Below are 26,442 nucleotides of genomic sequence, written 5' to 3'. Positions count from 1 at the left end.
GGGACACATGAGGAGGGGTTACTATATCCTTGGTGCACAATACGGTCATCCTTCCTTGTGGTAGTCAGAGGTGGTCGACTGGAACCTTGACAAGAAAATGCCTGCCCTCAAGTTCCCACGCAGTCAAACATCGGACCGCTGTTACCTTCAGATGCTCCAGAAGTCTGGATATTGCACGATTCGACCAGCTAGCCAAATGGGGACCAACAACGAGGCCCCTTTCAAATTCTGCAAGTAGCTGATAACACTGTCCGCTGTCTCATACGAGTACACGGCATTTCCATGTTATCCATAGTGATCAATCAATATTGTCCGCCCCCAGTAACTCAGTGGTCAGAGCGTCAGAATGTCAAGCCTAAGGGCGCGGGTTCGATTCCCGGCTGGGTCGGAGCTTTTCTCCGCTCAGGGACTGGGAGCTGTGTTGTCCTAATCATCATCATTTCATCCCCATCGAAGCGCAAGTCGCCGAAGTGGCGTCAAATCGAAAGACTTGCACCCGGCGAACGGTCTACCTGACCGGGGGCCGTAGTCACACGACATTTATTTATTTTTAATCAATATTTGACGTTATTCATGCGCCTTACATTCCCCTACTGGGCATGGGAACAACAGTAACAATGAACAACAGTGTTGCAATGTCTGTCAGGATAATTTCAACTCTAATAATTTAACTACGCGACGATGGCGTGTACATGTTCGAATATACTTACATTGACAGCTGGCCGTGGGTGCTTCTCTCTCTCTCTCTCTCTCTCTCTCTCTGTCCTTTTCTTCAGGGCAACGGAAGTCCGCCTCCATAGCTGAGTGGCCAGCGTAGGTGACAACCAAGGTGAGGGCAAGCTTTTGATTCCCAGACTGCCAAGGCTTTTCGCTTGGTGGGTGGATTGGTACAGGATTCGCTCAACCTCATGATGCCAGTTGAGGAACAACGTGACTGAGATGCAGAGATGTCTGGAATGTCGGAATGTCGGAAAAAGGGCAGGGAGAGCGATGTGCTGACCACAGGTCCCTCCATACCGTATCTACAAGACGCTGCATGGTGCACGATGATAGGGCGGACGGTAGACATCCCTTGAGGCTCTAGAGCGAGGAGTATGAACTCTATTGTTACTGTAGCTTGAAAGACAGAGCTCTACGTTAGTCTGTCATACGGGGGGGTTTTGCTTTTGGAAGTTGCATATGGATTGCAGGGTCTGTGGTTGTGCCTGGCGGTGGGATCTGCGCTAAACGCGGCGGGCACGTGGCTCAAGGCTGTGGAGGCGGCAGGGGCGGTGGCACGTTTCTGGCTGCTGTTCGCCGGCCAGACGCTGGGAGCCATCGCCCAGGCCTTCATGCTGCCCGTGCCTCCCGCGCTCGCCTTCATCTGGTTCGGCCCCAAGGAGGTGTCCACTGCCTGTTCGCTCGGCTTCTTCGGCTACCAGGTAAACCTCTCCTTACAGCGGAAATGGCGCAGTTCTAAGACACCGGACTCGCATTCTAAAGGACGCCGGTTAAGGGGGATTCAGATTTTCCGTATCTTTCCTACATAGCTTAAGGCGAATTTCGCGTTAGTAACTTTGAAAAGGTGAGAATGTGTTCCGTCCCTAATGATCACGACATAGACTCGACATTAAAAGCTAATCCTCCTTCCTTCCTTCATTTCTAATCCGAGATCTTAGGAACTGGGATGAAGTCGTACATACAAGTCGCTGTACGTACCCGTTATTTGAAATGCGGGATACTTACCATAGATTTAACATCTTGTTACATTCATCCGAAATGTGCTTGTATTCTAACTTTTCTTGACCTAATTTTTTGTCCAGGCCACCTAACTCATTGGATTTATTTATTTTAAAGAGCTTTGGTCGGTACGTGCACACATCATATAGTGATCTAAAATATATCAAAAACGTAAAATTACAAGAAATATTAATTACATAATTACCAATAATTTGTAAAAAGTACTTACGGGAATGCGACCGGGTTACGTCTTCGGTAACTGCCGCTATTTCAACATAAGGGCACGCCATAATTTTCCAAGACACATGCAAAGAGAGAGCGCTGTGTGAAGAAATTTAACCGTCGGTACGCGGGACTGCGCCGACCGAGAACCGTAATACGGCATAAAATGGTTCAAATGGCTCTGAGCACTATGAGACTTAACTTCTGAGGTCATCAGTCCCCTAGAACTTAGAACTACCTAAACCTAACTAACCTAAGGACATCACAAACATCCATGCCCGAGGCAGAATTCGAACCTGCGACCGTAGCGGTTTCGCGGTTTCAGACTGTAGCGCCTCGGCCGGCTAATACGGCATATGCAGAAAGACAACATGCACACCGTTAACAACTAATGCCAGCACACAACGAGTGAGCAAGTAGGATTAACTCTATCCCTATGTTGTTTGACCTGCTCTCTATCTGGCTACACAGCAGAAGGGAAAGGTAATGCTATTTGGTTCTGTTTTAGCGTCAGTTGTTTTCGGTGTGTGTATGTGTAAGGGGTTGGCCAAAAAACGAGAACACTGCGAGAAATTCATGTTTGAACACAAATGCAGATGCTAGGAAAACCCGCAGATCACGCTGTTGCATTTGACAACAAACGGCACCTGTGCAGTGTCCACAATACACGTGCCAGTCTGGTCAGAACAGTATTCTGTGTGGTGTGAGTGCATTATGTCCGAGCTAAGTGTATCCAAACGTGGCAAACTGTTGGTGGTCGTTTGGTGGGTGCTTCCGTAACCAAGCAAGTCGAAGTGTCTTGTGTTCGAAGAGGCACTGCAAAGAAGATTTATTCAGTGTGCAGGGAGAGCGGAAAAACATCATTGGTTAATTCATAAGTCCGACGAGCAACTGACTTGAATGACTGTAAAGGAAGGTGATTGGTGAGAATTGTGGCCAAAAACAAGATGAAAGTGGGGGAGGGGGGGGGGGGGGCTCAATTGCGCGGTCATCAGCGCCCTTACAAAGTCCAACTTTTGCACACAGTCGAATCTATCCTCAGTACAAATGATGATGAAGTGATGAGTACAACACAAACACCGAGTCCCCGGGCAGAGAAAATCCTCAACCCGGCCGGGAATCGAATCCCGGACCCTGTAATCCAGAGATAGCAACGCTATCCACTAGACCACGAATTGCGGACGCGAAAAATAAGAGGACGACAGTGGAAAAACTCACTACAGAACTGAAATCGGACTCGCGAACTTTGTTAGCACCAAAACAACACGAAGGGAGCTCAAGAAGCTGGGGATTGGGGGCGACTTGGATTCCAAAACTGCACGCTAGTGATGGAAATGCCCGTGATAGACAATTATGATGGGGCAGCCATAAAACCTCGACTACGGGGCAATGTAAGAACGTCATCTGGTAAGATGAGTCTTGTTTCATACTACTTCCAACTTCTGGTCCAATTTATGTCCCAAGAGTGAAACATGGAAGAGGCTGGGTGATGATTTGTGCAGACATATCGTTGTATTACATGGGTCCCACGGTTGTTCTGTAAGGGCGCGCCGCGCGGGATTAGCCGATAGGTCTCAGGCGTAGCAATCATGGACTGTGCGGCTGGTCCCGGCGGAGGTTCGAGTCCTCCCTCGGTGATGGGTGTGTGTGTTTGTCCTTAGGATAATTTAGGTTAAATAGTGTGTAAGCTTAGGGACCTTAGCAGTCAAGTACCATAAGATTTCACACACATTTGAACATTTTTGTAAGGTCGCTTACCGCCAAGGATTATGTGACCGCATTGGCTGAGCAGGCCCATCCCACTGTACAATATTTCCAGAATGAGATTTTCACTCTGCAGCGGAGTGCGCGCTGATATGAAACTTCGTGGCAGATTAAAACTGTGTGCCGGACCTAGACTCGAACTCGGAACCTTTGCCTTTCGTGGGCAAGTGCTCTACCAACTGAGCTACCCAAGCACGACTCACGCTCTGACCTCACACCTTTATTTCTGCCAGTACCTTTACTTCTGTACAATATTAGTTTCCCACCAGTGACGCTGTGTTCCAAGATGACAGGGCCCCTGTTCACACAGCTCGCAATATTATTAAACCCATGTCATCTGCTATGGAGTTAGGATGCGTGCCGGCCGCTGTGGCCGAGCGGTTCAAGGCGCTTCAGTCCGAACCTAGCTGCTGCTACGGTCGCTGGTTCGAATCCTGCCTCGGGCATAGATGTGTGTGATGTCCTTAGGTTAGTTAGGTTTAAGTAGTTCTAGGGGACTGATGACCTCAGATGTTAAGTCCCATAGTGCTCAGAGCCATATGAGCCATTTTTGAAAGCTGCGTGATCGCTACCCACTTCTATCATCGTTAGCTTAACTTGCCATTAATTTGCCTTAAGAACGGTATAAGATTCCCTTGAAAACCTTATAGGACGTGTAATTAACCATATCCCGACGACTGGAATCTGTTTTGAACGCCAGCGATGTTTTCATGTACCGTACTAGGCATCGGAATATGTTGTTTTTGTAATGTTTCCGTATTATCGTCCACTCCCTCTCTGTGCGTGCGTGCGTACGTGTCTTTTGTCTTTCGGCACATGCCGTATAACGGTTTTTTGGTAAGTATTACCTCACCTGCTAAGGGCTTACGTTTCCTTGCACAGCGCTCTCTCGTTGCATTTGTTTCTTGAAAATGACGCTGTGTTCATCTGTCGAAATATCAGTTGTTGCCGAAGAAATCACGCGTCTGAATCCCCGTAAGTTGTTCCAACGTTTTATACGCCGGGAGCAACTCAGTTTTCATACTCATAACGTATTTATTTTGTTTCACATATATACTATCATATTTTAAAACAAATAAAAATACCCTAAGACTGCCTACATTGCTCTATCAGAAAAGATATTTATGATTGTCCTGAAGGTATAAATTGCCTTCATACACGCCAACGGAGATTTTGCTTGAAGATTAGTGACTTTTTACAATAACTGTTGATGGATATGAGAGGCTACAAGCGGTATATTTTGCCATAATAGATAACTTACTGTGTGGTATATAGTGGTCGGGGAATTTCTTGTAATACATTTTAACAGTAGGCTACTGTAAACAGAGATTGTATCCTATTAAAGTAGATGTTGATTATTCTTTGAATAACAAACAAAGAGATAAGTGATTATTTAACATCGTTATTTGTGAGTGTCGCACTGTGCGTTACCACAAATCTTAGCATAGGCTGCAGCTGCACCGTTGTTGGAGAAGACGTCGATGTAGTATATAGAGGTTGACTCCGATGAGCAGTGAAGTGGACAGAATCAACCATGCATCTCTTGCCGTGCTGCTACAATCTTTACTACCACCTATATTGTTCACACACAGCCTGTGTGGCTGGAGTAACACCTAGTCCACAGGTACTTTTAGGCCTTATCTCATATAATGAATGCAACCTGCCAAAGCTCTGGAAACTGGAAATATGCCTCGTGTTTCAGATAGGGGTGGCTACAAGCTTGCTGGTGAATCCTCTGCTGGTGCGGGACCACGAGAACATTGAGGACATAGGGCACGATCTCCGAGTGTCTGCCTACGGCGTGGCCGTAGCAGCAACCGCTATCCTGCTACTCATTTTGTTCTGTGAGTGGAACTTCATGTTGTAAACACTCTAACATATATCCTTTATTGTATTATTTTAACAGTTTCATCTAATGGCACATTTAATCTTTGTTTTGCCTCTGTAACTTTGTCGCCCTTCCTCCGGAAATTTCTCACTTGATATTTTTGTCCTTGGTAATTGACGTGAAAATACATTGTTGAGAGCTGAAACTCTTGCATATTGATGTTGGTTTGGTCTTCAGTCCGAATACTTATTTTATGCAGCTGCAGTAGCCTGTGCTGTACAATCCTTTTCATCTCTGATTAACTGGCGCAACCTAGATCAGTCTGAATCTGCCGACTGCAGTCAAGCCTTACTCTCCTCCTAGAATATTTAACTCCCCTTCCCGCCACTCCCCTGCGCTCTCACCACTCATCCCCCCCCCCCCCCCCCAACCCCCCAACACACACTTTTCTCCATTACCAAACCGACGATTACTTGATGACTCAGAATGTGTCCTGTCAACCGATCCCTTTCTTTTATTCAAGCTATGCCTCAAAATAATTCTCTCTCCGATTCGAATAATATCTCTTCATCAGTTATCAGACGCATACATGTAATCTTAGTCATGCTTCTATAGCCTCACATTTCAAAAACTTCTATTCTCTTCTCGTCTGAACTGTTCAGCGTCTACGTTTCACTTCCGCACAACGCTACACTCCAGCAGAAACCTTCCGGAAAGAATTCCTAACAATTAACTTTATATTCGATGTAAACACATGTTTCTAGTCTAGTAATACATTTCTTGCAATTACTAATCTGCATTTTCTATACTCTGTACTTGGGCCATGGTCAATTATTATGTTGCCAAAATTGTGAAACTCATGTCTCATTTCCTAATCAAATTTTCTCAGCATCGCCTGCCTTACTTCGTTTGGTTCTATTACATTTGTTTTACTTTTGTTGATATTTATCTTATAACCTTTTTCCCGATACCATCCTTTCCGTTGCATTGATCTTGGAAGATAATAATATCATAATAAATCCTCAAAGTTTTTATTTCTTATCTCTGAACCTTAATTCCGACCGTTCGCCTTACCTGCTACGATACTTAAATGCCCGTTCCTTTTCGCATCGCTCTGCAACGGTACGTCTAGATATTTGATCTATGTGAAGTGTCAAGCAGCACACCAAAAATGCTGTGTTCGAATATTACAGGATTATTTTCCCTGCTCATTAGCGTTAACTTACATTTCTCTACACTGAGGGCAAGCAGATATTCATCAGACTAAATAGAAATTCTGGGAGTTATCCTGCATCCTTCTATAGTTACTCAACTTCGACACATTCTCGTACACCACAGCATCATCAGCAAACAACAGCAAATAGATGCCCACCCCACCCAGGTAGTGATGAAGTGGGGCTTTTCCCGTACGACCATTTCACGAGTGTACCGTGAATATCAGGAATCCTCTAAATCATGGGACTTTGCGAAGGACGAGAGATTCGCAATAAATGCAAGCTACGTAAGGGACCAGTGCCGTAGAGTACTCACTGTAAAACCGAATTAGGACTACGCCCCGTCCTGTTGACTTATATATTTTCAACTCTTTCAGTTGCTACTCTACGCCAGGGATGCCTATTACTATCTTGTCCATGCGATAGTTGGTGCAACGGTCAAAGGGTGGTATATCTGTATGATCCTCCTGGGTGAATGATTTCTTAAACTCGAATTTTAAAACGTCAACTTTTCTTTTGCTGTCTTCGACTACGCACACCAGACTGATCGACGAGTGACTGGATATAGCAGGAGATTATGATATAGCAAGAAATCGGCACGTTTTTAGCATTGGAATAAATGGGAATAAAACCAGGTGTAGTGCTATAGATGAAAAGCGCGTGGCTGTAGAGAGAACAATGCGTGAAGCCTTCAACGACTGCTGCAGCACAATATTGTCGGAAGATCTGACACAAAACTCAAATTCTGGTAGTACGTAAAGGCTGGTAGTGCTATAAAACTCCACTCACTCAACGACGAGACAGGAACTAAACGAAAGTAGCAAGACAAAAGCAAAAAACCATAACCCCACTGACAAATATTCCTTAACAAACGAAAACCCAGGAATACTGCTCCAATTTCATTCCCCTACCACTGACAAGATGAGCGAAATAGATATTAGTGTCAGTGGCGTTGATAATCAGCTGAAATCGTTGAATTTCAACAAAGCCCCAGGGCCCGATAGAATCCGTGTCAGCTTCTATACCGAATTTGCTGCTGAGTTAGCCCCTCTGTTAACCATAATCTATCGTACATCTCACGATTAGGAAACAGTGCCTAGTAGTTGGAAGAAAACACAGGTCACACCCAACTTCAAGAAGGGTGTCAGAAGTTATCCACAAAGCTACTGTCAAATACCCTCGTCATCCATTTGTTGCAGAAACTTAAAACATATTCTGAGCTCAAATAGAATAAGATATCTCTAAGATAATGAAATCCTCCATGCCAATTGGCATGGATTTTGCAAACATCGATCATTTAACCCAAATCTCACTTTTCTTAGACGACAGACTGAAAACCTTGGATCAAGGCAGTCAGATAGATGCAGTGTTTCTTAATTTCCGAAAAGCAGTTGACTCGGTACCACACCTGCGCTTATTACCAAAAGAACGATCGTGGCTCCTTAAACTTTCCTGTGTAATAATTGGCTGTATTCATTTCGGGTCTCCAGACGGTACATATCGTCATCTGGAAACAATATTTCGACGATCCACCTGGCCACCATCTTCAGTTGAGTAGGCCGTCGTACTAACTCGCCGGAACTGAAATCAAACACTCCGCGGCGGCTCCCTTATACACCGCGCATGAGCGAACATAACTGTACTCTAGCTCAAGGCACAACAGCGCACCAGTGGTGAAAGCTCCCGGAAACGATAAATCGATATCAAAGGCGATTGACAGCTTTTGATGACCGAAACAAGGACCGTTGCTTTTTAATGTCAAGCAGAGCAGGGTTCCAACTCTTACTTAAATGATACACCTTATCTCTGTTTATAATATTGTCATAAAGCCGGATTTCAATGACTTATTTCACTACACGGTCCCAATACCGTTACACAGGGGCAACCACTTGTGTCTCATAGTACAACATTTTATGTCCTTCATAAGACAATCTTCCGCCACTGCAGTTTTTTTCTGGCTGAAATAAATGCGTGTCGAGATGATGCTCCACGCAATGATCCTGAATCGTATGAATCGTTTGTTCAGTATAGGCTTTTCCGCAATGGTAGGGAATCTTGTAGACCCCGCTCTTTCGCAAACACAAATCATCCTTCACTGAGCCCAGCAGAGCTCTGGTAATACACTCCTGGAAATTGTAATAAGAACACCGTGAATTCATTGTCCAAGGAAGGGGAAACTTTATTGACACATTCCTGGGGTCAGGTACATCACACGATCACACTGACAGAACCACAGGCACATAGACACAGGGAACAGAGCATACACAATGTCGGCACTAGTACAGTATATATCCACCTTTCGCAGCAATGCAGGCTGCTATTCTCCCATGGAGACGATCGTAGAGATGCTGGATGTAGTCCTGTGGAACGGCTTGCCATGCCATTTCCACCTGGCGCCTCAGTTGGACCAGCGTTCGTGCTGGACGTGCAGACCGCGTGAGACGACGCTTCATCCAGTCCCAAACATGCTCAATGGGGGACAGATCCGGAGATCTTGCTGGCCAGGGTAGTTGACTTACACCTTCTAGAGCACGTTGGGTGGCACGGGATACATGCGGACGTGCACTGTCCTGTTGGAACAGCAAGTTCCCTTGCCGGTCTAGGAATGGTAGAACGATGGGTTCTATGACGGTTTGGATGTACCGCGCACTATTCAGTGTCCCCTCGACGATCACCAGAGGTGTACGGCCAGTGTAGGAGATCGCTCCCCACACCATGATGCCGGGTGTTGGCCCTGTGTGCCTCGGTCGTATGCAGTCCTGATTGTCGCGCTCACCTGCACGGCGTCAAACACGCATACGACCATCATTGGCACCAAGGCAGAAGCGACTCTCATCGCTGAAGACGACACGTCTCCATTCGTCCCTCCATTCACGCCTGTCGCGACACCACTGGAGGCGGGCTGCACGATGTTGGGGCGTGAGCGGAAGACGGCCTAACGGTGTGCGGGACCGTAGCCCAGCTTCATGGAGACGGTTGCGAATGGTCCTCGCCGATACCCCAGGAGTAACAGTGTCCCTAATTTGCTGGGAAGTGGCGGTGTGGTCCCCTACGGCACTGCGTAGGATCCTACGGTCTTGGCGTGCATCTGTGCGTCGCTGCGGTCCGGTCCCAGGTCGACGGGCACGTGCACCTTCCGCCGACCACTGGTGACAACATCGATGTACTGTGGAGACCTCACGCCCCACGTGTTGAGCAATTCGGCGGTACGTCCACCCGGCCTCCCGCATGCCCACTATACTCCCTCGCTCAAAGTCCGTCAACTGCACATACGGTTCACGTCCACGCTGTCGCGGCATGCTACCAGTGTTAAAGACTGCGATGGAGCTCTGTATGCCACGGCAAACTGGCTGACACTGACGGCGGCGGTGCACAAATGCTGCGCAGCTAGCGCCATTCGACGGCCAACACCGCGGTTCCTGGTGTGTCCGCTGTGCCGTGCGTGTGATCATTGCTTGTACAGCCCTCTCGCAGTGTCCGGAGCAAGTATGGTGGGTCTGACACACCGGTGTCAATGTGTTCTTTTTTCCATTTCCAGGAGTGTAGTTGGCGGACGGAATACAATTTTAATATCAACTTTCTTTAAAATTCTTCGTATTTTTGAATATATGCTCCCCGCAAAAGGTAGGAATGCCACCGATTTGCTCGTATCTTCTTTTAGCACCCGCGAAGGTCCAATATGTAGAGCACGGCGGATCTGACTGTCAGTTTAGCCTTTCTGCTTGAACACAGCTTTTAGATGATCTAGTGCTTGTGTTAAACTATATGCAACTGAAATGGCATAAGCTCTTTTTACCAATGTCATCCATCGTACCAACTCAGTGGTGTCCAAGGTGCCGCTGTTGTGCCTTGTGTTAGACTACAGTTATGTTCGCGCACGCGCGGTGGACCCCCGGTCGGTGCATGAAGGAGCCGCTGCGGCGTGGGCGTGTTTGATTTCAATTCCGGTGAGTTAGTGCGAGGGTCTATTCATCTGAACATAGGGACCAGGTGGACCGCCGAAATATTGTGTACAGATGACAATATGTTCCGGCTAGAAACCCAACATGAATACAATCAAAAGAACGATCGGCGCGCGGGGTAGCCGCGCGGTATTAGGCGTATTGTCACGGTCCACGCGGCTTCCCCCCTTCGGAGGTTCGAGTCCTCCCTCGGGTACGGGTGTGTGTGTGTGTGTATCGTCCTTAGCGTAAGTTACTTTAAGTTAGATTAAATAGTGCATAAGCTTAGGGACCGATGCCCTTAGTAGTTTGGTCCCATTAGACCTTACCACAAAAAAAAAAAAAACGATCGTATTGGGTATCAAGACCAGATTGAGGAATTTTTCATAGGAAAGGCGCAAGAAGTTGTCATGGATGAAGAGTCATCGACAGATGTAGAAGTAACTTCGCGGGTGTGCCCCAGGGAAGTGTGTTGCGTCCCTTGCTATTCATGTTGTATATTAATGAACTTGCAAACAATATTAATAGTAACCTCTGACTTTTTGCAGATGGTACAGTTATCTATAAGGGAGCACAGTACGAAAGAAGCTGCGCAAATATTCTGTCAGATCTTGAAAACATTTCGAAGTGGTGGAAAGATTGACAACATGCTTTATAAATGTTCAGAAATGTAGAATTTTGCACTTCACAAAACGAAGAAACGTAATATTCTATTACTATTATTTCACTGAGTCACAGCTGCATTCCGTCAACTCATGCAAATACCTAGATATAATACTCTGTAGGGACATGATATGGAACGATCACACAGGTTCAACTGCGGGTAAAGCAGGTAGCAGACTTCGGTTAACTGGTAGAATACTAGGGAAACACAATGCGTTTACAAAGCAGATTGCTTACGGATCACTCGCACAATCTGTCCTAGAATACTGCTCTAGTGTATAAGATCCGCACAGAATAGGACTAACAGGATGGATTTAACGTATACAGAGAAAGTCACCACGATTGGTCACAGGTTTCTTTGATCCGCGGGAGAGTGTCACAGAGATGTTGAAGAAACGCAAACTGAAATGGCAGACTCTTGGAGATAGTCGTAAACTATCTTAAGAAAACCTACTTACAAGGTTTCAAGAACTGGCTTCAAATGAAAACTATAGAAATATACTACAAATCCCCTACATATCGCTCCCATAGGGATGGCGAGGACAAGATTAGAGTAACTAGAGCGCGTAAAGGGACATTTAAACAGCCATTCTTCCCGTGCTCCTTTAGTGAATGTAACGAAAAGAAGCCCTGATAACTGGTAAAATGGGTCATAGCCTCTCCTATCTCCCATGCACTGCACAGTGGTTTTCAGAGTATGGATATTGATGCAGATATAGATGTACAGTCTCTTCAGCGTCGTCAGTGGGAGAATCTAGTCAAGCTGCACAGGAACAGAGAAATCATATGGTCTAACTTGCTGTAGGGATAATCTCAACATTCATCTGAAGGAGAAATAGTGGAATTTAGTATGACCAGATAGGGATTTGATCCTATTTCCCGAGGAGTGCTGCGCTTTCCTTAAATCTGTTCAGAAGATTGTAGACTTGTCACATTTAGAAATGCCACGGTCGTTGAGCTGTTCTTCCGTTTATGGTTGGCTTGGTGTCAATGGACTCTTAGCCTCTGACTTACCTTCCTTCCTCTGAGCATATTACGAGATAAAATCTTTACCATTATGCTATTTATCACAAAAGCTGTCGAAACTGAAAAGCAGAGGGAAGGAAGGGAAAAGTGAAGGAAAGGAACGTCGGCAATACTGAGAACGACCTCGTATCAGAGGACTAGGGGCGAATAAGTACTTACAGATGTAAGTGATGAAAATTCGTGAGCCATTAAAGAATAGATCCACGAAAAAAAGTTCCGTGTCGACCCCATAAAGACTAGGAGGAGAGCGATATTAGATATAACGAACAGAGAGCATGTAGTGTTTCACTGATTTTCAGTTTTCAGGAGCAGGCCACCAACTCCGCCGAGCAGCGCGGCGCTTGACCGAGCCAACGCGGCGCCGGACAGGGTGCTGTCCGTCGTGCGCCGCCTGCTGCACATGTGCAACTTCCTCGTCCTGCTTTCGGCCTTCAGCTTAAGCTACGCTGTGCTCAACGCCTTCGCCACGCTCCTTAACCCTGTCATTCTGACTTATTACGAGGTCAGTAACATTGCTGCCTTTTTCTTAATGGGAATCGGCGAAAGGGTTCAATAAAATCTTCCTAAAACCTCTGGCCTTCTAAAACCTTATCAAAATCACGGCTCTGCCTTTCCCAACATATCTAGTAACTCTATACTTATTACAAGGGAAGTCTTATAAGTACGTAATTCGAAATTATCATACGATACACCCTATCACACTATAGGTCATTGACCCGCACTTCCCTTCTACAGCATCTTTCTAGTACATCCAACCATGGCACTCAGACCACTTCCATTAGGCGTTCCTTAGAATAAAACACTTTAAAATCTGTTTATGTCGGGCACTGCTAAAGGTAGAAAACTGCTTTGCGAAATAAATTATGGAATCGCTCCCTTCTCGAATACAAAAACCTTCCTATAAGCCGCGTCTAACAGACAATATCCTGAGTATTGCTAAGATGAAAATGAGATTTTACTGGAATAGAGGTCAAAAATTCTAAATAAAATGGGGACTATGCGTCGTTATTTACAGAATCAAAGGAACAACAAGTCCATGTCAGTGTCAGAACTGAAGATGGTGTGCGTGGGGGTAACGTATATCAGTGGCTCCAGATGTTTATTATCTTCAGTTAGAACCCTCTTTGTTTCGTAACTGCAGTATTAAATTTGGTGTTAATATTAGGTATCCTAAAACCAAAATGGCCCTCTCCTAATCTGCTCTCAGTTGTTTGTTCAGTTCTAGGATAAATTACTGTTGTGACTATTTATTCAACGTTGGGGTGTAATACTGCCATATTAGAAAAATATCGTACATAAGGCTAAGAGATGGTCAGGGAATTAAAGAAAACTCCGCTTTAACAATGTGACCCTAAGTTGATTGTGAGGTAATTTTCACATCTGTCCACTTTTGCTGTCTTTGGAAGCATAATCACAACATACTTTTGAAAATCTATTGGAACTTCGCTAGTTTCATAAATTTAACTGGAAAGCTTGTATAGTTCTTGTACCACTCTTTGACTTACTGGTCAATTTTTATCTCAAGTTAATTAATATTCGGCAATCAGACTGTTTAATTAGTGGGAGAGCTCACATCCTTTGGTCGTATTCGCTTCTAACAATGACCGTGTGTCCTAACGAATTCGTCAACGGTTAACGTATTATTATGGGTTTGTATACTCTTACTGTCTGGGAAAATAATGGATAGTAACAGTTCAAGTTACATAACGCTTTTGGAGATTATTATCAAATACCATTCACTATGGTTCCTAGCTCTTTCATCCATACTGTTGAAATCACGGTTAAAACTTTCACTCACAGAAGTCAATTACCACCAATAAATTCTTCCAGTTGTTTGAAATAATTTACGTAAGATGCAGTCTGCGTAAATCACTCGCTATATCATTTCGTCTCTCTCCTGTTACTAACTAATTTACATCCATTTTAATATCTTTACCCCGACTACACGCTTAGAGTCCATACTCCGGCCCAAGACTCTTCGCCAAAATTCCTCGCAGCTCTCGGCACTAAGATAATCTTCCACAATGTAAAATGAGTGAGTAACAGGGCTTGATGTTGGTGTGAATTTTAACTTCAATAGATATTCTCGCACTCAGCACATGTATGTGGATACTTTTTATGTTGTTCATCCCATTTCGTTTCAGAATGGTGAAGAGTTCGCTGGCACCGTGGGGCTTGTGCTCATCATCGGAGGAACAGTGGGAGCCGTCATCTGTGGATTCATCTTGGACAGAACACGCAGATTCAGGTGGCTCACATCAGCAACAGCCATTACTTAATTCAGAAGCGTTTCTTAACCTCATTTTCAGTACTTTTGTGTCCATGTGTGCATGTGCAGAACGTGTTTGTATTACAGTGAGGTAACAAAGCTCATCGGATAGCGATATGTGGGTATACAGTTGCGGTAGTATCGCCTACACAAGGTATAAAAGGGTAGTGCATTGGCGGGGCTGTCATTTGCACTCAGGTGTTACATAAGAAAAGATTTCCGACTTCATTATGGCCGCACGACAGGAACAAACAGACTCTGAACACGGAATGGTAGTTAGAGCTAGACGCATGGGATATTTTTTTCGAAAATCGTTTGGGAACTCAGTATTCCAGCATCCGCCGTGTCAAGAGAACATCGATAAATACAAATTTCAGGCATTAGCTCTCACCACGGACAACACAGTGGCCGACAATTTTCACTTAACAACCGAGAGCAGCGGTGTTTGCGTAGAGTTGTCAGTGCTAACAGACAAGCAACACTGCGCGAAATAGCCCCTGAAATTAGTGTGGGACGTACTATCAATGTACCCGTTGGGAAAGTATTACCCTGCTGAACCCACCGATTCCATATTTTGCTAACAGTCATTGGATCTCGACCAACGCGAGCAGCAATGTCGCGATACGATAAACCGCAATCGCGATAGGCTACAATCCGACCTTTATCAAAGTCGGAAACGTCATGGTACGCATTTCTCCTCCTTACAGGAGGCATCACAGCAACGTTTCACCAGGCAACGCCAGTCAACTGCTGTTTGTGTATGAGAAATCGATTGGAAACTTTCCTCATGTCAGCACGTTGTAGGTGTCGCCACCGGCGCCAAACTTGTGTGAATGCTCTGAAAAGCTAATAATTTGCATATCACAGCCTCTTCTTCTTGTCGATTAAATTTCGCGTCTGTAGCACGTCATCTTCGTGGTGTTTTAAAGGCCAGTAGTGTATACAGTGCGCCTACAGAGAGAGTGAGCTGTTCGTAACGTCCATCATATTTCATACACGGTAGCAGATATCGAAACTATTTTTTCTCAAATAAAAGCATTCAAAGAAGGGAACGTTTTTCTATTTGGCTAATATGCGAAACTCCCTTATCTATCTCGATTTTAGAGTTACTACATTTTTTTCAATGGAATAATGTATTCTTTTCTAGCAGCTGGTAGCTCGTGAAAAGAGAATGTATGAGTTTTTTCGCGAACATAAGTGAAGAAATTTCACTTTTGTTTTTATTTTATCCTGACAATGAGCTTCTCCATAAGCTATTGACCTGTAGGATCCTCAGTTGCTTGTACAGGGTGGCAATTACTGAACTATATGAAGTAACATCGTCATAACTTCTGAATAGTTTGCATTAAGAAGTTCGAACTGTATGGCTGGCTGCGGTGAATGATGGGAATTAGTATGCGACTTCATGGGTTGGTTTAGCGACGAAGCCCACGTTCATTTGGATGAGTTCGTCAATAAGTAACATTGGCGCATTTGGGGAACTGAGAATCCGCATTTCGGGATCGAAAAGTCTCTTCACCCTCATCGGGTGACTATTTGGTTGCAATGTCCAGTCACGGAATAATCGGTGCGATATTCCTTGATTGCACGGTGACTACTGAATGGTGCGGGAAAGTTTTGGAAGAGGATTTCATTCACATTATCCAAAGTGATCCTGATTTGGACAAGATGTGGTTCATTCAAGGCGGAGCTCGATCCTGCCGAAGCAGGAGAGTGTTTACTGTCCCAGAGGAGCACTTTGGGGACCACGTTCTGGCTCTGCGATATCCAGAGCCCGCTAGCATGGGCTTCCATTGGCCACCATATTCTCCGGACCTGAACACATCCGGCTCTTTTTTGTGGGCTATATTAAAGACAAGGTGTACAGAATAACCCCAAAACCAATGCTGAGCTGAAAATACCCATTCATGAGGTCACTGACAGCATCGATATTCCGACACTTCAGCGTATAATGCAGAATTTCGTTATTCGTCTGCGCTACACCATCACCAATGACGGCAGGCATATCGAACATGTCATGACCTCAATCCGAATATCTGTAGTGACTTTTACATGTTGAATAAAGTGTGTGCACATCGTAGTTTGTAATTAATTTGCATCTTTTTTCATGTAGTTCAATAATTGTAGCCCTATACATTGTGTGTGAGGATTCCGGTACAACTGCAATTGCATTAACATGTTATTAAGGCGTTGCGATTGGCTAAAAGAAGCACAATTAAAATACTAAAAAGAGAAACGTAGGAGTTACTCGTCACCGACGCTTCTATGACTAAATAAAAAGAGTAACAAGCCTGGGGATTATGGATCAGCACTTCTGTTGCAAACTCATCTACATGTACAACATACTCTGCTAGCCACCTAACGGTGGCTAACACTAGTAATACAATATCTGAACATTACAGGTCTGTTCTTCCTACTCAGCCGCATTAACTTACGTATTCTCAGAGTTAGGGTTTGCTGTCATTCATCATACCAACTGGAATCTTTGTCTAAGCCGTCTTGTATGTTCCTGCAGTCACTCATCTTCGCCATCTTTCCGTACACCACGGCATCATCAGCAAACAACCACAGATTGCTGCCCACCCGGTCCTCCAAATCATTTATGTATATAGAGAACAACAGTGGTCCTATCACACTTCCATTGGGTACTCCTGACAAAGACCTTGTCTCTGATGAACTCTCACCATCGAGGACAAAATACCGTGTTCTATTATTTAAAAGTGTTCGAGCCATTCACATATCTGTGAACTTATTCCATATGCTCATACGTTCGTTAACAGCCTGCAATTGGGCATCGTGTCAAATGCTACCCAGAAACATAGAAATATGGAATCTGCGTATTGCCCTTCATCCACAGTTCTCAGTATATCATATGAGAAAAGGGCAAACTGAGTTTCGCACGAGCGATGCTTTCTAAAACCATGCTGATTTGTGGGCATAAGCTTCTTAGCCTCAACAAAGTTTATTATATTCGATTTGAGAATGTGTTCAAAGATTCTGCAGCGAATAGAAGTTATGGATATTGGTCTGTAATTTTGCGGGTCCGTTCTTTTACCTTTCTTGAATACTAGAGTCACCTGCGCCTTTTTCCAGTTGCTTGGGACATTTTGCTGGGCGAGAGACTCACCATAAATGCAAGCTAGGCAAGAGGCCAATGCCGTAAAGTACTCTTTGTAAAATCGAACTGGAATTCGATCCGGACCTGGTGATTTATCTATTGTCAATTCTTTAAGTTGCTTCTCTACACCAGGTATGCTTATTTCTATGTCATCAGTAAGGGCGTCTGTCCGATGGCCAAATGACGGTATGTTTGTACGGTTATACCGTATGAAAGATTTTTGAACGTGAAATTTAAGACTTCGGCTTTCGGTTTGCTATCTTCAGCTGCCACACCAGGTTGGTCAACAAGGGACTGAATAGGATCCCTAGACGCTCTTAGCGATTTTACTTACGACCAGAATTTTTTCGGGTTTTCTGCCACATCTTTTGCTAAGGTATGACAATGGTAGTTTTTGTATGCTTCGCTCATAGATCTTTTCGCAGACGCACGAACCTCCACTAACCTTCGCTTGCCGTCATTTGTGTGTCACTTTTTGAACCTAGAGTGCAGCAGCCTCTGCTTCCTCAGCATCCGCCGAGTTTTCTTATTAAACCACGGTGGGTTTTTTTCATCCCTTATCCACTTACTAGGCACATAAGTCACCAGGCCACGATTTACAATCTGCTTGAACTTTGCTCATAATTCCTCTACATTCATTTTACCGGAACTAAGTAACACCAGTTCACTTTCTAAGTAAGATGTTAATAACTGGTTATCTGCTCTATCTAGCAGAAATACTCTTCTGGCCTTCTTGACTGATTTATTAATTTTCGTAATCATAGTTGCTATAATGACATAATGATCGCTAATCCCCTTTCCTATTGTGACATTGTCAATGTGTTCCGGCCTATTTGTAGCTACAAGGTCTAAGATATTTCCATTGTGTGTGGGCTGCCGAGCTAGCTACTGAAGACAATTTCAGAAAACGTGTTCAAAATATTTCGCATGAATGTCTGTCTGTACCCCCCCCCCCCTCCCTCCCCCCGCAATGGCAATGAATCCATGGACGTCTTAGTGTATACGCGATAGGTTAAAGTCGCCTCCAACTAGTACTCCATAATCTGGGTATTTACGCGCTATTGATTGTACACTTTCTTTGAATGACTCTAGAACTGCCACAGCGGATTCGCGTGGCTGATAAAAACATCCAACAATTAACTTAGTGTCACCTACGTCTGTTATACGCCACTAGAAGAGTTCACTGTCACACTCAACTTCGACCTCAATAGAGACAATATTTTTGTATTTTTGTCAACTGCAATGAAAACTCCCCCTCCTATAGCCTCTAATCTGTCTTACTGATATACGCTCCACGATCCGTAAATATCTTGGAGCTTCTCACTTCGTGTTTCAGCTAGCTCTCAGTCCTGAGAATAATTTCAGTGCGAGAATTTTCCTGGAGGACAATAAATTCGAGAACTCCATTACGAATACTTCGACAGTTTACTGATAAAATTGTGACAGCCGAAGTGTCTTTATTCCGAACGCCGTTTGACTTCCCTTCCTGTGAAGTCAGACCACAATTTTAGTAATTTTAATTTGATACCATCATAGCTAGAATATTTACGACTTTTTACTGAATTAATGATTTTTGTGTTCTATCTGAGAGACGACTCAGCAGAAACGATGTCTGCTGGTGGAGTATGCACTGCCTGTCTAAGTAAGTTAATTGGATCTGGTTTCGATGGACTATTTTTCGTTCACATGTTATCGGCTACTGTTAAAATTAACTCAGAGAATTCTGTAGCTAATAATCTTAGTGTCATACCACGTGTCTCACTGCTATTGACATCTGGGAGTTTAAGGTCTTTCTCGTTGGATAATTTATTCGTTTCGTGCGTAATAATATTCCAAATTTTCTTCGCCTTGTACTTGAAGTTTTGATTTTTTGGGAAATGTACCTGTATTTGCCTTTTTGATGACATGCTGAAGAATTTACATTATTTGTAATGTATTCTTAAGCCTTGAAAAGAGTTAATCCTTTGCATTAAGTAAAACTCTCCGTTCCTTCTATCAGCTTTCAGTGTAAATATCATTGACTCGTTGCAAAGGAAAACTGTAATAAGATTTTTAGGAAACGTTTAAATTTCTCATCTACTGTGTGTCCGTGGTAAATGTCTCCCCTTTTTCATACTATAAATTTTCTCTGAATAGTGTAACTTAGACAGCACTTACAATTATATGAAATTTTCCTTTCCTTATTGCTGTAATTTGAGTCACATAAACCATTTATTATGGTTCTCACACCTATTTTATTAATAATAATTGGATTAGCTTAAACTATCAATCCATGGTGCACTGCGTCCTTTTGTTGTTGTTGGGAATGTTATTGTGGGAGTCAAATCGAAGATGGACATCAGTAACTCTAGGCACCCTCCGTCAGGATTATCAGAGGTGAAATGTACATTGTACACTCCACGTGCAGCCACTTTCCAGTAACTTATACTAAGCCTTATTCGTACTCTATCGAATTGCTTAATGAAGTTTAAAACATTTCCTGTTGGGGATCTATATACATTCAGAACTATTGTCTTGTATGTTAATCAGTCTATTAAGTACAGCTCTCAAATAGCTGTTCAGTGTAATATTCACTGACATCTGTTCCATGGGGATTTTATTCCACTTTATACACATATCCTTGTTTTACGCCCGCTCTAATGTGATACTAACTTGTATTCATCCAGAAGTACCTGTTAAATTTCCTTTTACTTCTATAGGATGTTCTTTTATGCATAGAACATCTGTAGAAACACGTTTATATTTTTAATTTACCTGTAGTGATACGACAAGTTCATTTTTCTTATTGATCAAGCTTCTTATGTTTGATGGAAAAGTGCAAATGTATTATGATTGTTAGCCTTTGTTCTGTCCAAGCTGCAGTATTTTGTTTCTTCCTTTAGTGTTACAAATGTGTGTCTAGTTATTCGTTAGCTCTGTCTCATGGAAACATTTAGCTTAAAAAAGGCCTAATTAAAAAGCTGGAAATCACAAGAATTGAACAGATATGGTTATTTTGAATACTTCTGGAAATTAGTCGTGCTAGTAATCTCTTCCCGGAAACTTCAGATGTAAACAATGCCATATGTGGTGTGTCAGTATGAGGGGCGATTTTTTGATCACACCCACGTGCGAATGCCGCAGTCTAGTGAGTGACTGATGAAGCTCTGCATTTACACATTCGACGGAGCGCTTCATCCATTCAGTGCTCGTCATATCGCTCAGAGGGTAACAAAATCTTCGCATTGCTGTGAGGAGCGTTCCAAGCGATGCGCCGGATGCCTTCTTCAATTGCGTAGTTCACTTTATGACCGAAACTTTTTCTTGCGCCCTGAATAAACCTTATACGATCTTCTTTACCGAGATATTTCCTCAGAGAACCTAAATCATAGCTGAAATTGCTGAGCCCTGCACTTAGTTGAAAATACTAAGTACCTCGTATTCCCATGCCCAGGCAATTATCTATGATTTTGGACCTTCCCTTCCCATGGCTACTCCCTTGCAGGACTTCAACGACATTTTTAGTGCTCTGACTGTTACTAACCTTGGCTTACAATTTTTCCCCTGTTTCGACAGAGTGTTCTTGACTCCTTGGGTTGTCAGAGCACTTTTGCCTACAGTCTCCAAAGCAATAAAGCTGTTACCTGATCTGGCCGATTACATCACGGCCAAGTCATCTGTCCTATCCCTAACTTTACTGCTGCCAACTGCAGCTCTCAGCTTATCTAAATCTGCCTGCGTTACGGCCTGATCAGCTTTGAGTTCCAAAATCAGCTACCCTTTCCCCAGGGAGTGACAGGCACAATTACGACAGCGCCAAGGATGTTGGAGATTTCTCCATCCAAACTGGTTGGTTGACAGTACCCAACATGAAAAATCATCGTACTGTCAACCATCTCACTACCCTGCGACAGTTTCCAGACTTGGGCCCTCTCAGTCTGCCATCATTACCCGTGAAGGAAAACGTCTCACATGCTCCACCAGTCGGTATGTAGTGTATTTTCTGTGCTGTGTATTTTCGTGTTTTATTCTCTTCACTGTGTGTGTAATATTAAGCTGAGAGTCAGCCCGTCATTTACATCCTCGACTGCGGCGACCGGAATAAAAACAACTAAACTGAGCGTTGCCACAGCCCGACGGTCTTCAAATTGGTGTGCGAATTTGTTCAGCGTTTGGCTCACGTTCTGTTATAATCTCATGTCCTGAGTGTTACGCTAGCTTCTTGTTTGTTTGTTTGTTTATTATTTTTAATTTTTATCCCCTAGTTGTAAAATTTTGTTGACTAGTTACCTACGTGTGCTCCTGCAAGCCGCCACTGATCTAGTGTCGCAGGTTCTACTCATGCCATGAAAACATCAGTCGATTTTAACCTTTTAGTCCTTAGTACTTGTAATACACAGTTTTACCTCCGGTAGCGGCCTTGCGTAGTTCTGAAAACTGGATCATACATGTCCGCTCACATAGGTAAAAATCCATGTCGTAAATAGTTGTTGTTGTTGTTGTTGTTGTCTTCAGTCCTGAGACTGGTTTGATGCAGCTCTCCATGCTACTCTATCCTGTGCAAGCTGCTTCATCTCCCAGTACCTACTGCAACCTACATCCTTCTGAATCTGCTTAGTGTACTCATCTCTCGGTCTCCCTCTACGATTTTTACCCTCCACGCTGCCCTCCAATGCTAAATTTGTGATCCCTTGATGCCTCAAAACATGTCCTACCAACCGATCCCTTCTTCTAGTCAAGTTGTGCCACAAACTTCTCTTCTCCCCAATCCTATTCCTTACCTCCTCATTAGTTACGTGCTCTATCCACCTTATCTTCAGTATTCTTCTGTAGCACCACATTTCGAAAGCTTCTATTCTCTTCTTGTCCAAACTAGTTATCGTCCATGTTTCACTTCCATACGTGGCTACACTCCAAACAAATACTTTCAGAAACGACTTCCTGATACATAAATCTATATTCGATGTTAACAAATTTCTCTTCTTCAGAAACGCTTTCCTTGCCATTGCCAGTCTACATTTTATATCCTCTCTACTTCGACCATCATCAGTTATTTTACTTCCTAAATAGCAAAACTCCTTTACTACTTTAAGTGTCTCATTTCCTAGTCTAATTCCCTCAGCATCACCCGATTTAATTTGACTACATTCCATTATCCTCGTTTTGCTTTTGTTAATGTTCATCTTATATCCTCCTTTCAAGACACTGTCCATTCCGTTCAACTGCTCTTCCAAGTCCTTTGCCGTCTCTGACAGGATAACAATGTCATCGGCGAACCTCAAAGTTTTTACTTCGTCTCCATGAATTTTAATACCTACTCCAAATTTTTCTTTTGTTTCCTTTACTGCTTGCTCAATATACAGATTGAATAACATCGGGGAGAGGCTACAACCCTGTCTCACTCCTTTCCCAACCACTGCTTCCCTTTCATGCCCCTCAACTCTTATGACTGCCATCTGGTTTCTGTACAAATTATAAATAGCCTTTCGCTCCCTGTATTTTACCCCTGCCACCTTTAGAATTTGAAAAAGAGTATTCCAGTCAACATTGTCAAAAGCTTTCTCTAAGTCTACAAATGCTAGAAACGTAGGTTTGCCTTTTCTTAATCTTTCTTCTAAGATAAGTCGTAAGGTCAGTATTGCCTCACGTGTTCCAACATTTCGACGGAATCCAAACTGATCCTCCCCGAGGTCTGCATCTACCAGTTTTTCCATTCGTCTGTAAAGAATTCGCGTTAGTATTTTGCAGCCGTGGCTTATTAAATAATATATTATAGTATATAGTATAAATAGTATAAATTAAATTTAAGACTTGAACGTGTTTTGTGTACAGGGAAACGGTTCTGGTGGTATACGCTCTGTTCCTGGCATCGCTGGCCTCTTTCGCGGTGATCGTGCACCTCGGGAACCGCGCCTTGGTCTATGCAGTCATCTCCGTAATGGGGTAAGAACTTAAAAACAATCCGTCTTTTCAATTTTCTCATTGTAAAACCATTAAAAACAGAGCACAACTGTTTCCTCCAACCTCAAGTACTTCTATCATTTCTTACCACTCGGCCCATACCTTTCTCCATTCTCCCTGCACCATTGAAATTTAACTCAGTTTTTGTTTCAGTGGGGTACTCGCAGAGTTGTCCACGCCTTTTGGCAAATCACTATCATTCTCTCCTCATTTGTTCCACTACAGATGACTTGTGTCAGATACAACGCAAATTCTCAATTAAAAAATCGTTGTACTAAACCCGAGTGATGTTCTCTCAACCAAATAAAGGTGAGAAATGTGTAGACGCAATCGATCGGACAATTTACATGGGAGGGAATAATGGTCCATGTCCATATTTAATCTTCTCAGATTTTCACGGAGAACACACATGGTCACGAAGGATGTACAACACATACTGAGCATTAGTTCGCTATTCAACCGTCTAGAGGGCGACACAGTTAGGTCACCTACGTCCCTCTACCCCAACTGATCCTTCCATTTGGACGGCTAATGCATTTAGTGGTGAACATGAATCATTCCCGCCACAGGTCACCGACGCCGCGCGCCATGCACCCACAGACAGAATCGTCCTAGGTAACCGGCTACATATGTATTCGATCACTGCACTTACAATTAAATATTAACATTGCGGTTTCAACTGGACGACATTCGATAATGAGCGAAATACCGTTAAGACGCCCAGTTGACGGCAATGTCTCTGGAAATAGAGATATCCGTACCATTCTTATGAATTGACATACTTTTCCCTTTGCTATCAAAGTATTCCACGTCAAATCCATACCTTCCTTACTATCTGCTCCATTCCTCTGTCGCGTCTTGTCTATAAAATCGAAACTTCAGTTTCATTACTAAGATGATTCTCGAAGTTAGCGATAGGTGTTTCTGAGGCACTGCAATCCCCGTGTATACATCTGCTTGACAGAGGATCTTTTACAGAGTTAGTGGCGGCATGATGTGTAATTTCACATGTCAGATGTCCTGAGAGGTATTCTCCGTACTAACGATCATTTTATATACGACTGATGTGGGCATAGTATAATTTCTGAACCATGATCGGATGTGAACAATGGACGCTATACATGTCTGGAAAGCTATATTGTGCATGTATCACACAGAGCTCACGTTTTAAGGAAGCTTTTTTTCATTTTACAGCATGTTATAGTTTATCGTGGAGAAACCTGCAACAAGGATGTATTTCTTACAGTGGGATATTAACAGCGCTGCATTCTACATAACTAATAGGTTGTAAACTGAAGTGATCTAACATTCTAGCCTGTTTTAAGTGCAGAAGCGTGTTGCCTTAGGAGTGAGTTGGTTTATATCCTCTCTTACCAATACCTTCCTGGTACTGATCCCACATACTAGAACAATACTTTAGAATTGATTGTGTAGTTGATTTACGTAAAATGCTTCGAACTACATCCATCTGCAGCTTCAGCATGCATAAAAACCACCCGTTTCTTGTTCTTTTAACCGTCTGCTATTACATCACAACACTTTCAAATCTACTACTAGACGTCGATTAGGGATGCTGACCTCCTCGACATGGGCGCATCTGGAGAAATGTTGTGCACTTGGCTGGGTGCGGACTCTGCAAGCCCCATTCATCCACGAGATGCAGAATGTAGCAGTCTACTCCTGGTCAGCTCCAGGTTAAATCAGTAACAGTGCTGCAGGACAGATTTTTCAAAGATAGTGCGAGGGGGTCTTTCAGTTTCTATCTTTAACCTAAGACTGTGACATTGCCCTGTGACTCCCATCCGCATAGAAACAGATCGTAAATTATGCACTATACTCATGGTGTTATAAATGTGTAGATTGCTGTCTGGTATACTTTTATGATGTACACTCCTGGAAATTGAAATAAGAACACCGTGAATTCATTGTCCCAGGAAGGGGAAACTTCATTGACACATTCCTGGGGTCAGATACATCACATGATCACACTGACATAACCACAGGCACGTAGACACAGGCAACAGAGCATGCACAATGTCGGCACTAGTACAGTGTATATCCACCTTTCGCAGCAATGCACGCTGCTATTCTCCCATGGAGACGATCGTAGAGATGCTGGATGTAGTCCTGTGGAACGGCTTGCCATGCCATTTCCACCTGGCGCCTCCGTTGGACCAGCGTTCGTGCTGGACGTGCAGAAAGCGTGAGACGACGCTTCATCCAGTCCCAAACATGCTCAATGGGGGACAGATCCGGAGATCTTGCTGGCCAGGGTAGTTGACATACACCTTCTAGAGCACGTTGGGTGGCACGGGATACATGCGGACGTGCATTGTCCTGTTGGAACAGCAAGTTCCCTTGCCGGTCTAGGAATGGTAGAACGATGGGTTCGATGACGGTTTGGATGTACCGTGCACTATTCAGTGTCCCCTCGACGATCACCAGAGGTGTACGGCCAGTGTAGGAGATCGCTCCCCACACCATGATGGCGCGTGTTGGCCCTGTGTGCCTCGGTCGTATGCAGTCCTGATTGTGGCGCTCACCTGCACGGCGCCAAACACGCATACGACCATCATTGGCACCAAGTCAGAAGCGACTCTCATCGCTGAAGACGACATGTCTCCATTCGTCCCTCTATTCACGCCTATGGCGACACCACTGGAGGCGGGCTGCACGATGTTGGGGCGTGAGCGGAAGACGGCCTAAAGGTGTGCGGGACCGTAGCCGAGCTTCTTGGA

General features: G+C 43.9%; 1 protein-coding gene across 3 annotated transcripts in view; it reads left to right on the top strand.

The window, feature by feature from the left end:
* The window catches only part of LOC126297755 (uncharacterized MFS-type transporter C09D4.1-like), a 64,386-nt gene that overhangs the window by 18,734 nt on the left and 19,210 nt on the right, over positions 1 to 26,442 (top strand). For 2 of the 3 annotated variants that reach the window (XM_049988928.1, XM_049988930.1), the window contains exons 2-6: positions 1,191 to 1,421; positions 5,408 to 5,549; positions 12,677 to 12,879; positions 14,522 to 14,625; positions 23,576 to 23,686. In XM_049988928.1, the coding sequence (XP_049844885.1) occupies positions 1,191 to 1,421; positions 5,408 to 5,549; positions 12,677 to 12,879; positions 14,522 to 14,625; positions 23,576 to 23,686 (791 nt within the window). The remainder of the gene's footprint in view (positions 1 to 1,190; positions 1,422 to 5,407; positions 5,550 to 12,676; positions 12,880 to 14,521; positions 14,626 to 23,575; positions 23,687 to 26,442) is intronic. The other variant, XM_049988929.1, reaches the window with a different exon arrangement.

This window comes from Schistocerca gregaria, chromosome X, assembly GCF_023897955.1.
Source record: "Schistocerca gregaria isolate iqSchGreg1 chromosome X, iqSchGreg1.2, whole genome shotgun sequence".
Classification (NCBI taxonomy): domain Eukaryota; kingdom Metazoa; phylum Arthropoda; class Insecta; order Orthoptera; family Acrididae; genus Schistocerca; species Schistocerca gregaria.
The sequence above is the reverse complement of the archived record's forward strand: the minus strand, read 5'-3'. Positions and strand labels throughout refer to the sequence as shown.